Source organism: Sardina pilchardus, chromosome 19 (assembly GCF_963854185.1).
Source record: "Sardina pilchardus chromosome 19, fSarPil1.1, whole genome shotgun sequence".
Lineage (NCBI taxonomy): Eukaryota > Metazoa > Chordata > Actinopteri > Clupeiformes > Clupeidae > Sardina > Sardina pilchardus.
The window spans coordinates 5,679,506-5,694,705 of NC_085012.1; the positions used below are offsets into that span (position 1 = coordinate 5,679,506).

General features: G+C 39.8%; 1 protein-coding gene across 1 annotated transcript; it reads left to right on the plus strand.

The window, feature by feature from the left end:
* The first annotated feature begins 1,665 nt into the window (after positions 1–1,665).
* Positions 1,666–14,247, plus strand: LOC134066526 (uncharacterized). The gene is made up of 6 exons (XM_062521887.1): positions 1,666–1,711; positions 2,407–2,560; positions 2,646–2,806; positions 6,258–6,461; positions 6,673–6,854; positions 8,710–14,247. The coding sequence occupies exons 1-6, from the start codon at positions 1,666–1,668 to the stop codon at positions 14,245–14,247; spliced, it is 6,285 nt and encodes a 2,094-aa protein (XP_062377871.1).
* The last annotated feature ends 953 nt before the right edge of the window (positions 14,248–15,200 follow it).

The following is a 15,200-nucleotide window of genomic DNA, read 5'->3' on the forward strand; positions in this document are numbered from 1 at the left end:
TTTTTCCACCTAGAAGATATTAAAGGTTCATCTTATCTTAACATGGTAGTGTGTGTTTTTTTTATTAACCGAAAAGGGCACATTGATCCCATAACTCACACTCAAATTCAGGTCACTAATGCTTAACTACAAAGTGATTCCGGGATCTACCTATGTGTTTTTCCGAGACTGTGATAAAGAGCAATAATTATCTGTACTTCCTCAAACAATGCATTTGTATAAGTTAACACAAGGATTGCCCGAAGCCTATTATCTCTCTTTATCTCTTTGTTATCTCTCATCTCACTCTATCTCTCTACAATAGTGGCATATGTGATAATAAGGATATTGGATGTCCTTAAGTTGGGCATCCCTTGACCCCAAATAGCATTTTCCATTGAAGAGTGCTGCTGCCATGAACACAATGGTGCATTCAAGACAACCCGATTCCTACAGAATTCCAAAGCACCTTTAAGGTAGACAACAGATAACCCTGAAGAAAGGGCTTTAGAAAATAGAAGAAGATACACCATATGGAAAACCTTTGTTTCTTATACAATAACTGCACTTCTACATTAACTCAGGACCTGGTTTAACTTTAACAGTGTAGCTCCTTATTGTCAGTGTAATGCATCCCAGGAAGATGTCATGCATTCTGACCAATCAAATTAATACAATTCTTTATAGGGACAGAATGTTTCTTTTCATTGTGCAGACATATATGTACTTCATATCACTAAGCCAATGAGACAGAATTAGGTTTGAATTCACTGAAATTATTATGGTCTGAGCATTGCATAAGAGTTGGCTACTCTTGCAGCTGTTTAAAGTGTGATCATTGCCTCAGTGATAATTTAACAGCATCAGCAGTGCAGGGTGTTGAGTAATGTAAGACATAAAACAGATTCCATTGATAGAAGAATGTTGACTTTCTCCTCAAATAAAGTGCATATTTCTATATGTTTGCTTAATGATCCATATGAACACACATATTTGCATATAAATTCTTATTTTGTCAATTGCAGTTTTTGTCCTTTTTGTCATTTTTGTACGAAATCATTGTTGAACTACTACTTCCTCAAACCAAACCAAACCTTCCTTAAACCAAACCTAATCTGTGATGTTGTTTCATGAAGGTGTGATTTTCGCCCTCAATGTCCAGACATGCAACCAGTAGAAAAAACTTGCCTGAAATAAAATGGTTTCATCAAGGTTTAGCTGAATCTTAGTTTAAGATGTAATGGCTTATTGATAAAAAAAAAAAAAAACAATGACCAAAATGGTGTCAAATTGTAAATATTCCAGGTTTTGATACAAAAGTATTATTATTATTATTATTATTATTATTATTATTGTATTATGGATGGGACTGAAAAATCTATCATCTCAGGGAGTGATTGAATCATGATTTTGGCTACTAAGACCTAGACCATGACCTAGACATGCTGAAACATCATTTAGACCACAAGGCATAATTTTTTTTTTTATTGTTTTCCTTATTGCCACAGTGATAACGTGGGGGGGGGGGGGGGGGTTGTGGGCGCAGACTTTTAAACGTATGTACGAACCTAAAACGTAATAGATCAGATGCTTAATGTTTAACTCTCCTACAGATTATAAAAAACATACACACCTGAAGAGACACTGTAGAGAAATGAGGAGATAGCTGGGTTTCCCTTTGGCAACATGGATGACATTGCTGTGATTGGGATTGGATGCAATTTTCCAGGGGGTGAGAAAAAAATCAACCTTTTTAGATTGTTTCGATTAATCTATATTTTTATGTGTGTTGCAAGAGCTTATAAAACAATGTATTTGCCATTATATAGAGACTCTATACTTTCAGACCAACGGTATCCTCATCTCCTCATTCACACTGAAAAAAAAGCAATCTGCAAAATGCAACTACAAACACTGATAGAATACTCAATTTTGATAGATGACAGATACAGTGCCCTCCAAAAGTATTGGAACACATGCTAAAGTTGACAATATAAAATCTTATTTTGGAAATTTATCGTAATGCCTTAAATGAGAAAATGAGGAAATATTCAACCTTTAAGGACATCAATTTTCTTTGTGAATGAATAATGTATTGTAAATAAATAAATGTTTTCCTTAAAATATGGATGTGTTCCAGGCCCCGGCAGTGGCGCAACTGGCTGGGGCACCTGCACCGTACGCTGGCGACCCGGGTTCGATTCCCGCCCCGTGGTCCTTTCCAGATCCCACCCCGACTCTCTCTCCCACTCACTTCCTGTCGTTCTCTCTACTGTCCTGTCCAAATAAAGGCATAAAAAGCCCAAAAAATAATCTTTAAAAAAAAATATATGGATGTGTTCCAATACTTTTGGAGGGCACTGTATGCCTTGTGTTTTTTTTTGTGACACAGCATATAATTTACATTTGTCTTCCACCATTGTGCAGGTGAAAGCCTTGACAACTTCTGGAAGGTTCTAGTGGAAGGTAGGAATTGTGCAGTAGAGATTCCAGATGAGAGATTTGACTGTTCCCAGTGGTATGATCCAGATGAGAACAAACCTGGGAAGACACGAACCAAGAGGGCTGCTCTTATAAATGGGTATGTTTCAACAATAATGATTCAATTCTGAAAAAGAAAACATTCTGTTGAATTGCTTTAGTAACTTCTCAGTCTCCTTACGCAGATTTAATGAGTTTGACAACAAGTTCTTCGGCATCACGGATGCTGAGGCTGACCAGATGGATCCTCAGCACAAGATGCTGCTGCAGTGTTCCTACAGAGCCCTGGAGGATGCTGGGATTCCCATGGAGAAGGCCAGTGGCACCAGAACAGGGGTTTATATAGGTAGGCAATGCACATTTCTGGAAATATCCTGTGCAAGTGTTGTGCAACAAAAACATAAAAGTGTGCAGCAATATTAATGTCATAGTTTGCATAGTAAATTACATATATTGCATATAATAATAGAATCATACTTTTGTTGACAAATAAGAAATTCAAGAGTTTCATTATCCAAAATTTGCCAGATAATTAAATGTGGGAGTGCTTGGTGTAGGTCACTAGTCAGGGTCCTGACGAGCTTCTCGTGAGCACGGTGGCTCTGCGCTGGCATTACCGCTCGTGACTGTGAAGTGCATCATGGGATCGCGCCGGGCGATAACTGCGCTGGCAGACGTTAACCCGGAGTGACGACTGCGGGCACCCGTGAAGCTTAATGTGAGATCATGTCTGACCTGCTGCGGAGGCCAGGCAAGATGCCAGACGACGGATAATTGTGGCACTAATAAGGGAACCAGACTGGACCTGAGCTATGAGAATATTGCAATTTAAGTTACGCGGAGATAGCATGTTGGGCAAGGTTGCTGGCTGGGGTCCTGAAGTGCCCCGCTGGATCACACCAAACAGGCTGTGCTGGCTGCATTTGGTAAGATCTCTGCGAGCACCCCTGTCATAAGTGAGACAGGAGGCGAATAGGAGGTGCACAGGAGGCGAATAGGAGTCGAGCGGGAGGCGAACGGGGAGGTGGTGGGTTTCAAGCGAGAACAAACGCTACAGTAGCACCGGCAGGTGGGCCGTGACTAAGCAATCGGTTCTATAGGAAGCGAAGGCGTGGCAAAGTTTCCTCACATTTGTCTCAAACTTCCGTTTGCAACGACTTTTAATGAAAGTAAGCAAGCATGTGGCATCTACATGAACCAAACAATTAATTGAACCAGCAAATAACAATACTTGAGAAAATTGTGAAAATTGTGTGGAAATTGAGAATATGAGAAGTCTTGAATAAGTACACATTATTATGACTGCCACAAACGTAGCTAGCGTATAGCGGTCATATGGGGATTTTTAAAGGTTTTTTTTTCCTCCCATCATATCCACCTCTTTCCTTAACCCGGAAATATGTATCGTTGCGATGGTTACGATACTGTTTTCAACTTCCGTTCATTCTGTTAACATGTGCGTTCTCCATAGCTAACTAGATTATGCCTCAACTTAGATTTCTTTCGAAATATTGACAATTCTGCCCTCAGCATCTATATACTACATCATATATAACCGACATAAAATAGAAAAGTTTACTTTTATATGCGTTATGATATGTTAAGCACCGTAAACCGTCACGTTAAAACAGATACAATGCAGCTTCGCCGGAAATAGAAAACCGTCTCGGTGTCATGGCGACCCCCATTGTTGGGCTGCGGAATATCGTGGATACTTCTTGAATTTTTGGTCAACGATTCCATAACATTCACACCATACCACATTGCATGTGTATGATGAACCTGAAATCCTCTGGGAGTATGCTAAGTTTTGTGGAATTTCATTCATGGGGGGCTATAAAATAAATATGTGTACATAGTAATGGTCTGACTATTTTAGACTAGGGTCAATTTTGGTCAGTCATTACAAAAGTTTAATGAATAAACAGATTAACAAATTCCATTGAACCAATATATTTGGAACATAGATGATAACAGAAAATTATATCAGTGGGTTCCTTTCTGTAGCAATAATTAGCACAAACAATCACATAGCCTAAAACAGTCATCACAAACAACAACACTACAAGAGTTCATTCCAAGCAAGCCTGAGGGTGGCGTGTGTGCGTACATGTGAATCTGGCTAGTGTCTGTGCTCATGTATCGGACGGACACCTATTATCGTATGTGTCCCTTTAATTAAAATGTAATATTTTAGGAGGTAAAATCCCCGGTAAGAACCAAACCAGATTTTGTTCAAATCTACACACCTAGGCTACTGAAAAAGGTATGGTTAATTGATCAAATGTTATTTTAAGGTATTAAAAAACATCGTTGTTTTAGAATTTTGGGACAAAAGGGACGATAATTGGTGTTGTTACGATAGCAGAGCTCAGAAGTAAACAGAGTCCTCCTTTTGTTTTAAAGCAAACAGTTCATACAATTTATATAATATTGTACTGTATATTATTATATTGTTATAATCACGTAGGCTACCCTTCACCATACTTAGAGATTGGCATGTATTTATTTCAGATAGCCTATTAGCTGGTTTCATTCTCATTGAGCTCAATGCAAATCAAACCAGCTAATAGGCTAACTGAAATAAAACCATGCCAATCTCTTGGTATGGTGAAGGGTATGTGATGATATGGGGCTATTTCAATTCAAAGCCCAAGGGGACTTTATCAGGGTGCAGGGTGTCCTGGATCCATTAAATAACTGGCATTAAAAAAAAATGTAATTCTGCCTGCCTCCATGGGAATTTTAACACAAAGGGTTAAAGGAGACATAGAATGGAAATCATTTTTTTCTTGGTTTTCATGAATTATGAGAGGTTGTGCATTAACAAAGAGCTATCATGAACATGAGGCATGGTTGTGCCCTCCATATGAAAATCTTGAACTTAGAAATACTGTAGACACAAAAAAATGGGCAAATTAGAAAAGAGCCTGCTTGTGATGTAAGACATTGCAAAGCCATTGAAGTTCAATTGGGGCTGCCAATGAGGGCGCCATTTAGTCAAACGGACCATTTCAATACCCAGCCTAAATATATGGTTTTAATTAGTCTTGTAGAATTGCAATTGATTTTTTTTTTTGCTAAATCAAAGTTGAATATATACTATTTTAACATCAGAGAACACTAGTGCAATACTCAATTCATCCATTCTATGTCCTCTTTAACATAGGCATTCCAATACTTATGACCCCTGTATTTTAAGAAAAACATTAATTTATTTATACATTATAGGTTGGATATTTCCTTATTTTTCTTTTTTTTTTTAATTTAAGGCATTAAGATCAATTTCCAAAAGATGATTTTATATTCCTCTTTATAGTCAACTTTAACATGCGTTGCAATACTTATGGAGGTAACTGTGCACATGAGCTGCAAGAGTAGGAGATATATGCATATATATTGCACAAATAGGAGATGCAGACAAATTGACAAGCATAATTCATTTTTGTGGAGAGAATCTGCAGAACTGAGCGGCAGTCATATTTTGTACCGCTATGTGGTGCGTCTAGTTTATACAAGACATATAAAATACAGTTCACACTAACCAAAGTGGCGTACATAGTGCAGTGTGAAAGAAATAGTATGTGGTATCCCCATGAACAAAGTCACTTTGTCATTTTAATATCTCCTTATATTCAACTCTTCTCACAAATTAGCAATTTAAGTCTGGTGTAACGCTGACCAAAACAATAATGTTCATTGAGATATACTTATTCCTTCAGAGGCAAGACCTACACAATTGATTAGAAACAGAAGGTCTTACATTCCATCAGTTTACCATTACCTTTTCTCTTTAGGTCTCATGAACAGGGACTATGAGATCCGTTTGAGTAGCAGCAGCAGCACAATAACCCACTATTACGCCACGGGTACGGCTATGAGTGTGGCAGCCAACAGGATCTCCTACACTTTCAATCTCACTGGGCCTTCATTTGCTCTGGACAGTGCCTGTTCGTCCTCCTTAGTAGCCCTTCACTCTGCCTGCCAAGGCATCAGACAAGGTAAAATCACACTAATCAATCATATTTCTGTAGCATGTGTACAAAAGATAGCATAGTAGCCTATCCGTATTCTGTCTATTCAAAAGTAACTATAAAATCTAATGTTCTTGTGGAATTGCTCTCATATTGGTGATATGAAAACCATAGGTTCCAGAGTTTCACCATAAACATGTCATTATTTGATTGTCTTTGGCTTTGTGTCATCATACAGGTGACTGTGATATGGCTCTGTGTGGAGGTGTCAGCTGCATTGTTGAGCCAAACATTTTTGTGGCTCTCAGCAAAGCCAAAATGATCTCACCTGATGGCACTAGCAAACCTTTTTCCAATAAAGCAGATGGATATGGCAGAGGGGAGGGCTGTGGCATTGTCCTTTTAAAACCTCTGAAGAGGGTAACACACGTTGACATTTTTATTATATGCATTAAACATTAGATGTAACTTATAGCTAAAGGAACACTTCGCCCTTTTTTCATATTAAACTACGTTATTCGCTTAATTAAGACGAGTTGATACATACCTCTCACATTTCAATGCGTGCACTCACTGGCTCTGGCGCGTGGCGCAACTTTGATAGTACTTAGCTAGCCCAATGCATTCATTAGCATCCAAACAGAGATGAAGTTAGAAGCGACCAAACACCTCCATGTTTTCCCTATTAAAATACAGTTACACGAGTAGTCACACGACCAAGTATGGTGAGACAAAATAAAACGTGGTGCATTTCTAAGCAGGTAAAAGGGATAACTATTGTGTGGCAGAATAATATTGGGAGCACTTAGACTCTACGCAGTAATATCCTCACTCCAAAATGAAACTGAAAGTGCAACAGTGAGGATATTACTGTGCCACACAATATAGTTATCCCTTTTAACTGCTTAGTAATGCGCCACGTTTTATTTTGTCTCACCATACTTGGTCGTGTGACTACTCGTGTAACTGTGTTTTAATAGGGAAAACATGGAGGTGTTTGGTCGCTTCTAACTTCATCTCTGTTTGGATCCTAATGAATGCATTGGGCTAGCTAGGTGCTATCAAAGTTGCGCCACGTGCCAGAGCCAGTGAGTGCACGCATTGAAACGTGAGAGGTATGTATCAACTCGTTTTAATTAGGGGAATAACGTAGTCCACCGTTTTTTCATAGTAAACTATGTCAGTCCCTTAACTCAATGGCTCTGGTGCGCAGCGCAACATTGATAGCACTTAGCTAGCCCAGTTCATTCATTAGGATCCAAACAGAGATGAAGTTAGAAGCGACCAAACACCTCCACGTTTTCCCTGCTTAAATATAGTTCCACAAGTAGTTACACAACCAAGTATAAACTAAAAATAACTAAAAATAAAACGTGGTGCTTTTCTAAGCGGGTAAAAAAGATAATTCTAAAACGGATAGTTCCGGTCCTTGATTATGATTGGCTGAATCGCGTTCTATGCCGTTGTAAATATCACGATAACCTCACACCTTGACCGCATTTCGTTCTATAGTAATGCACTACCACAAAACTAGCACAAAAGTTAGAGTGGCTGTGTCTCATTGTTGCATGGCAACCATTCATATGGAGGGAATATATTTCTTGGCAGAAGAAAGATTATCTATGAATACATCGTTACTTTTTCGTTGCTGTGCCTTTGTTTCATGAAATCTTGCTAGATCGACGTAGTAACCATTTTAGAAAAGCAATAAGCCATTTTAGAAAAGCAATAAGCCACTCGTGGTTTAAACGGTATAATCGAACAGCTTCGCGTCGTGCCTAACAACGCCCCTTAGCTTTTCGATTATACAGTATAAACCACAGCCTCTCGGGCCTTATTGCTTAACTATAATGTATGGCGGAATAGCATTTGGGAGCACTTCGATTCGGCGCAGTAATATCATTGTGATGAGTCGAAGTGCTCCCGAATGCTATTCCGCCATTTCGTCATTCTGTGTAACTACTCTTGGAACTATATTTAAGTAGGGAAAACGTGGAGGTGTTTGGTCGCTAACCCCAGTGACTATAATGGTTCACACACACACACACACACACACAGACACACACACACATATTGTATATACTGTAGATGTGTATATATATATATATATATATATATATGGATCTAAATGTGTAGTACAGTATATACCTTAAAGTCAAGTAGTATTATGCTAAAAGGTACAATATTAAATGTTACATTCAAATTGATATTAGCAATTCATAATGAATCTTATTTTCATTAACATTCACATCAATATTCGGATTACATTTTACAGGCTTTATCAGACTGTGATCACATATGGGGCATTATCAGCAAAACTGCAGTAAACCAAGATGGCCGCACTGTCACTCCAATCACCAAGCCATCCATGGCTCAACAGGAGGACCTTCTCAGCAGAATCTACTCTACAGAGAGTGACCTGATCAGTGTCCAGTACATAGAGGCTCATGGGACTGGAACACCAGTAGGTGACCCAATAGAGGCAGGCAGCATATCAAAGGTCATTGCCAAAGCAAGACCATCAGGATCAGGGCAGATATATATGGGTTCAGTTAAAGGAAACATTGGGCACACTGAATCAGCAGCAGGGGTGGCAGGACTGATTAAGGTTCTCCTAATGATGAAACATGAAACAATTGTGCCCTCAGTGTTCTACACAGAGGATGGAGCTAGCATTGATGCTAAAGCCCTGAATGTAATCGTACCTACCCAGCCACAAAAATGGTTAGCCCCAAGCACTGGAAGGGCTGCAGGAATAAACAACTTTGGTTTTGGGGGGACCAATGCTCATGTTATCATCAGAGAGTATAATCAACCGAACAATTCAGATAGAGAGGTTCAGAAATCTCAGCACATGTTTGTGCTCTCAGCAGCATCAGAAAAATCTCTTACCAGTATGATTGCTGATATGGCTGAACAGCTGAGCAAGGAGACAACAGCTGACATACAAACTCTTTCATACACGTCAGCATGTAAGAGAAGTCATGTAAAACACAAATACAGGAAGGTGTTCAGAGCCTCATCATTGACAGAGTTAGGAGGACAGCTCAAGTCAAGTCTTGATAAAAAGATAATCCCCTCCAAATCAGATCCCAGATTGGTGTTTGTTTTCTGTGGCAATGGTGTTACCTACAGAGGGATGTGCAGACAACTGCTCAAGAAAGAGCCCGTTTTCAAAGAAAAGATCATGGAAATTGAGAGAGCCTTACAAAGCTACAAAAGCCAGAGCTTGATAGATGCACTTGAGAATGACATTGTTGAAGATCTTGACTTCTCAAAACCAGATGTTGTCCAGCCACTGTTGTTTGCTGTTCAGGTGGCCATTGTTTCTCTCTTAAAACACTGGGGCGTAAACCCAGATGCTGTTCTTGGGCATTCTGTAGGAGAGGTTGCTGCTGCTCATTGCTCTGGTCTGCTGTCACTTGAGGATGCTGTCAAGGTCATCCATTACCGCAGTGTGTTGCAGAACAAGGTCACTGGTGGGAAGATGTTGGTTGTCAGTAACATGGCTGTAACAGATGTACTTCAATACCTGTCATCTTTCTCAGGGAAAATTTATTTAGCTGCCCATAACAGTCCCACATCTTGCACTCTATCAGGTGATGCAGAATCCATTTTGGCTCTGCACAAAACACTAAGCAGTTCAGCAAACAGCAATACTCTGTTTCTTACTGTCTTGGATGTCCCTGCTGCATACCACAGCCACATGATGGACCCAATTCTCTCAGAGGTAAAGAGCAGCATAGGGTCTCTGGAGAAAAATGGAATGGATGCAGAGTTGTACTCAACTGTATCGGGCAAAATAGCTAGCAATCATGATTTCTGTACTGGCTTATACTGGTCCATGAATATCCGTGAATCTGTTGAGTTTGAGAAGGCACTGATATCAGTAGCTAGTAACAATCGGAATGCAGTGTTTGTGGAGATAGGTCCCAGACGAGCTTTGTACAGAAACATCATGGAGACACTTGGGAATGACTCTATTGTCCTGTCTTCAGCACAGCCTGAAAAAGATCATGAGACACTGCTTACCACTTTCAGTAAGCTCTTTGAGTTAGGTTTCAGTGCTAACTGGGATCAATTCTATTCTGGCATGCAGATCATTCCAACTTCCCTTCCAAGGTATCAGTTTGACTGTGTTAAGAGATACATCACCCTTTCACATGCACCAGAGAGTACAGCAAGTGGCCATCCTGTCCTCAAACAGACACGATTAAGAGCCCATGAGTTTGTTTGTGATTTATCATCCCCAAAACTCTCATATTTGTCAGAACACAAAAACAATGGTGTTCCCATTATCCCAGGGGCTTTATATGTTGAGATTGGCCTGGCTGCTTACATGGCAAATGCCAAGCCAAAGGCTTCACTCAACACACTGCAACTGAGTATCAACTTCTTGACTCCATTTCTGTTGACTAAGCGTCAACCTGAGCTGAAGGTGACTCTTGAATCAGTTGAGCATGAGACTCTTTTTAAGATTCATTCCAGCAGCACAGTCTTTGCATCAGGGAGCATAGAATGTAAACAAGAGAAGATGGTGGATGAAAGGAACATTTTGTTAGATTGCATATCTAACAGATGCACATCTGTTATTAAATCTGATGAGTTGTACAGGAAATTAGACAAAGGAGGCTTCCAGTATGGTGGTGTCTTCAAGAACAAAGGAGACATTCTTTGGGGGGAGGAATTAAGGGAGTCTTATTCTCTTGTAACTGTCCCAGAGGAGCTACTTAGTCAAGTACATGAATTTTGCGTCCATCCAGTTATTCTGGATTACCTAATGCAGATGACACTCATCACAGGTTGCCAGGGGAATCATGTCAGACCAAGCTTTCCCTCAGCTGTTGGTAGTTTCATTGTGCTGGAACCCCTCCAGAAGGAGATGGTTATATATCTAAAAGCCACTGATCTGGCAGATGATCACTTTGTAGTGTGTGGCTGTCTTACAGACAGAGAGGGGAGAGTTCTTGTTGAGGTGAGGCATTTAGTGGTCAAGTATGTTGGGAGTTTATCTCGTGTTCTTGAGATGAACTTCTTTCACAATGATCTCAACATCATTTCAGAGGATGCACAGACAACAATGACTCAAGGGAATGCATTGGTCTTTTCTGACCATGATGCCATTTCATTGGCCATAAAACCATATCTAAGTAATGGATCAAAATATATTTCCTTAAAGTATGCAAATACAGTGTTGAAACAGGGACCGGCTGCATTGTTTGCTAAGGTAAACATCTCAGATGTGAGGAAAACTTTCACAGATATTTTGTTCATGTGGGGCAATCAAGACCTCTCCACTCAGACAGTTGATGATGTCTTGACAAACATGGCAAATTGTTGTGAACAATTCCGCCAATTACTTTTAGAACTGAGGAAGATGAATTACACAAACTCTGTCAGAGTAGTGACTAATCAATCTTCAGAGACTACAGTGAACCATATCAGTTCAGGGTTTGTACTTTCAGGCATGACAAGAGCATGTGCAGCGGAAATATCTGAATTCACATTTCAGCTGATTGACATTGGCTCTGTCTCAGCTGAGAACATTAGAGCCCTCAATCAGGTCCTGACTTGTTATCCCTGCAGCGAATACCCAGAGTTGGTAGTGAAAGATGGTCAGATTCTTCAACCACAAATTGTAAACACCACCATGCCTGTAACAGGAAGCCAAGAGAAGAAGGTTTGCAGTTCACAAGCAAAGGCTTTCACTTTACAGACAGCAGACCCTTTCAAAATGACCAGTATATCTGCCATTCCCTCTGATGTGGAAGTTGGACAAATACCAGAGAAAAATGTTGAGGTTCAGCTGAGTCAAATTTGTGTCCATTCATCAGATTACTATTCAGTTAGTGTCTCTGACCACAACTTTGGTCAAACAATGTACTGGAACAAACACACAAATCAGACTCACAAACTCCTGGCACTTGACTTCAGTGGCATTGTCACAGCTGTGGGGAAGGGTGTGAGGAAACTAAAAGTTGGAGACCGCATTGCTGCATGTTACCCTGTAATAGCCTCCTCAAAAATTGTAGTACCAGGAGATGTTTGCTACAGAACAAAGAAACTTCCATTTTTGAGTGACCTCCCATGTGTTTCATACTATGTAGTAGTCTGGAGGATACTCCACTCAATTATACCAAAACTGAAATGGGATGGCAAATTGGCCATTATCTCCTCTGTCCCTGACTCAGGCTTGGTGAAAGCCCTCACTCTGATTGCAAATAAGTCTGGATGGAAGGCCTTTGTTACAACTGAGCTGAGTGGGCCACTGCAAGATCTGAACAAATTCGATGCACTTGTCTTACTGCCTCCATTTAACAAATCTCTCTTTGTCAAAGCTTGCACCATCTCTGGTGTCAAACATATTGTTGTTGTTCATGACAGTAAGGTTTCAACAATTGATTCTGAAAACATTCTTAGAGAAGACAATGATGTTGCTTTCATTCAGACCATTGAGGTCTCCAGCATTCTGGCCAAAGGGTCAATTAGAGCAAACCAACCACGGATTTATAAATGGCTGAGGGCACTACACCTTGACAAGAAGTTTTTAGCTCTCTCAACGATTACATTTCAGAGGAGCATGACTGGAAGCATTGACATACTGCCCTTTGATGAGCCAAAGTCTTACTTTAGTGTCAGAACTATGCCTATGGTGATACTAGATGGAAGCAAAGGAAAGCATGCAGTCTCTGATATTGTACTGCTACCAGGAGAACACAGGCTCTTCAACAAGAACTGTGTGTACATTGTGAGTGGTGGCCTCACTGGGCTGGGGTTTGAGACAGTGAGGTTCATTGCTGAGAGAGGTGGAGGGTACATTGTCATTCTCTCCAGGAGGAGTCCGAGCTCTGAGATGCAACTAGAGATTGATGCTGTGAAGCAGCAGTGTGGGGCAGTGATTGTCAGTTTACAATGTGACATCGCCATCCCTGAACAAGTGAAAAAGGCCATCTTTACCATTGAGGAAAGTCTCATCTCTTGCCCCATAAAGGGAATATTTCACAGCGCAGTTGTACTTCATGATGCTCTTTTAGAGAAACTTGACAAATCCCTCTTTGAGAAGGTACTGAAGCCCAAATTGAATGGAGCGCTGAATCTCCATCATGCTACACAGCACTGTAAGCTTGACTATTTTGTGTGCTTCTCATCAATTGCCTCATTTTTAGGCAATGCATCCCAGACAAACTATGCAGCTGCTAACTCATTTCTTGACACCTTCTGTCATTATAGAAGGCGTCTCGGACTTGCAGCGCAGTCCATCAACTGGGGGGCCTTGAACCTTGGCCTTCTCTTGAACAAAGACCATCTGCAAAAATTTTTAGAGGCCAAAGGCATGATGGTGATGCATGGTCCAGAAATCCTTCAGAGCCTAGAGCAGTGTCTTATGTTGAACAAAGCTCAGCAAGTCATTTGCAAGTTCAACTTCAAAACTATGTATCATCATGGGTTTTCACAAAATCCCTCTCTCTCTAAGCGGTTGGGCACTTTGGTTTTAGGTGAACTTACTGATGCAGATATGTCTGATGTGCCGACTGAATCGTCTTCTTCCCCAAATGAGTTTGTCACTAGGGTAGTCAGTGAGACTTTGGGTGTTGAGTATGATGAGCTGAATGATGAGACATTCCTCTCAGCTCTGGGTGTTGACTCCATGTTGGGACTGACTCTACAGAATCTTATCTTCCAGGAGAAAGGTATAAACATCCCTCTTGTCAAATTACTGGATCCTAACTTAAATATTTCAAATTTGGCAGCAATACTAATAGAACCTTCTCAAGATGTTATAGAAGACAGGAATGATGCTACACGGTTATAGATTCCAGGTGTCCAAGCAATGATGATGGTGACTTTAAAGACTATCAGAGCTGTCATGAAACGTTAATTTTAAGCTAGGTTCGTCTAAAAGTTTTTGTTAAAATGATTTACAAGAAAATGTATGAATTGATGTGTGAATATGAATTTGTGAATTACTTGCACGGTCATATTGTGATATAACATACCTTACTTTTAAAGACGTCGTGTGTATTTGATGTAAATCTCAGTGGTTTAAATAGCATTTAGTTTACTTAAGAAAACTGTATATAAAATGTTGTTGTATGTCCATGGGTAAAATTTTATAAAATATATATTTCCAGACCACAATGTATTCATACAAATAAATATGATAGCAGATATTTTTAAAACATTGTTGCATGTGGCATTGTAGAGAAATGTTTTAATAGAAACAATAACATGTAAAGAACAAATATGGATTGATACAATTCTGAACAAAACAGGAATTACATTTTACATTATATTTTCTTTGGATTGCTTATGTTGTTCAGTCCTTGACACTACGGGTTACACACTAACTATAAAAACCTTACACTAAACCATGCAAACATCACACAATACTGTACATCTCTTGGAAAAGGAAACAAATCTTCCCTTTCTAAAAAATGTGTTTTGTGTCATTACAGTAAACACAAACCAACATTTGAAAAAGCACATGAAGCACCATTTATGCTGATAACAATTACTTGAGAAATAAGCTTCAGTATATGGAACGTTTAGTAGGGATAGGTCTAAGAGGCCTTGATACATTCTTGTTAAGGCACATCTTGAGGTGTTGTCACTGGCTGTGATGTTTCACATAACCTCTAAGTATGATGAATGTTGTGTTCAGTAACAATAGTGAAATAAAAAACTAAGTGAGTTAAAGACAAAGTTGCTGTTGTGCCCTTCTGCACAGCATGTATTGTAGTTGTTAGACCAGGTTGAAATCACAAA

What these genes read in the sequence shown, in the direction of transcription:
- LOC134066526 (XM_062521887.1), top strand. Translation starts at nt 1,666, where the DNA reads ATGGATGACATTGCTGTGATTGGGATTGGATGCAATTTTCCAGGGG. An exon ending in CTGCCAAGGCATCAGACAAG is followed by an intron (nt 6,462 to 6,672) that starts GTAAAATCACAC and finishes GTCATCATACAG; the next exon opens with GTGACTGTGATATGGCTCTG. An exon ending in TTTTAAAACCTCTGAAGAGG is followed by an intron (nt 6,855 to 8,709) that starts GTAACACACGTT and finishes TACATTTTACAG; the next exon opens with GCTTTATCAGACTGTGATCA.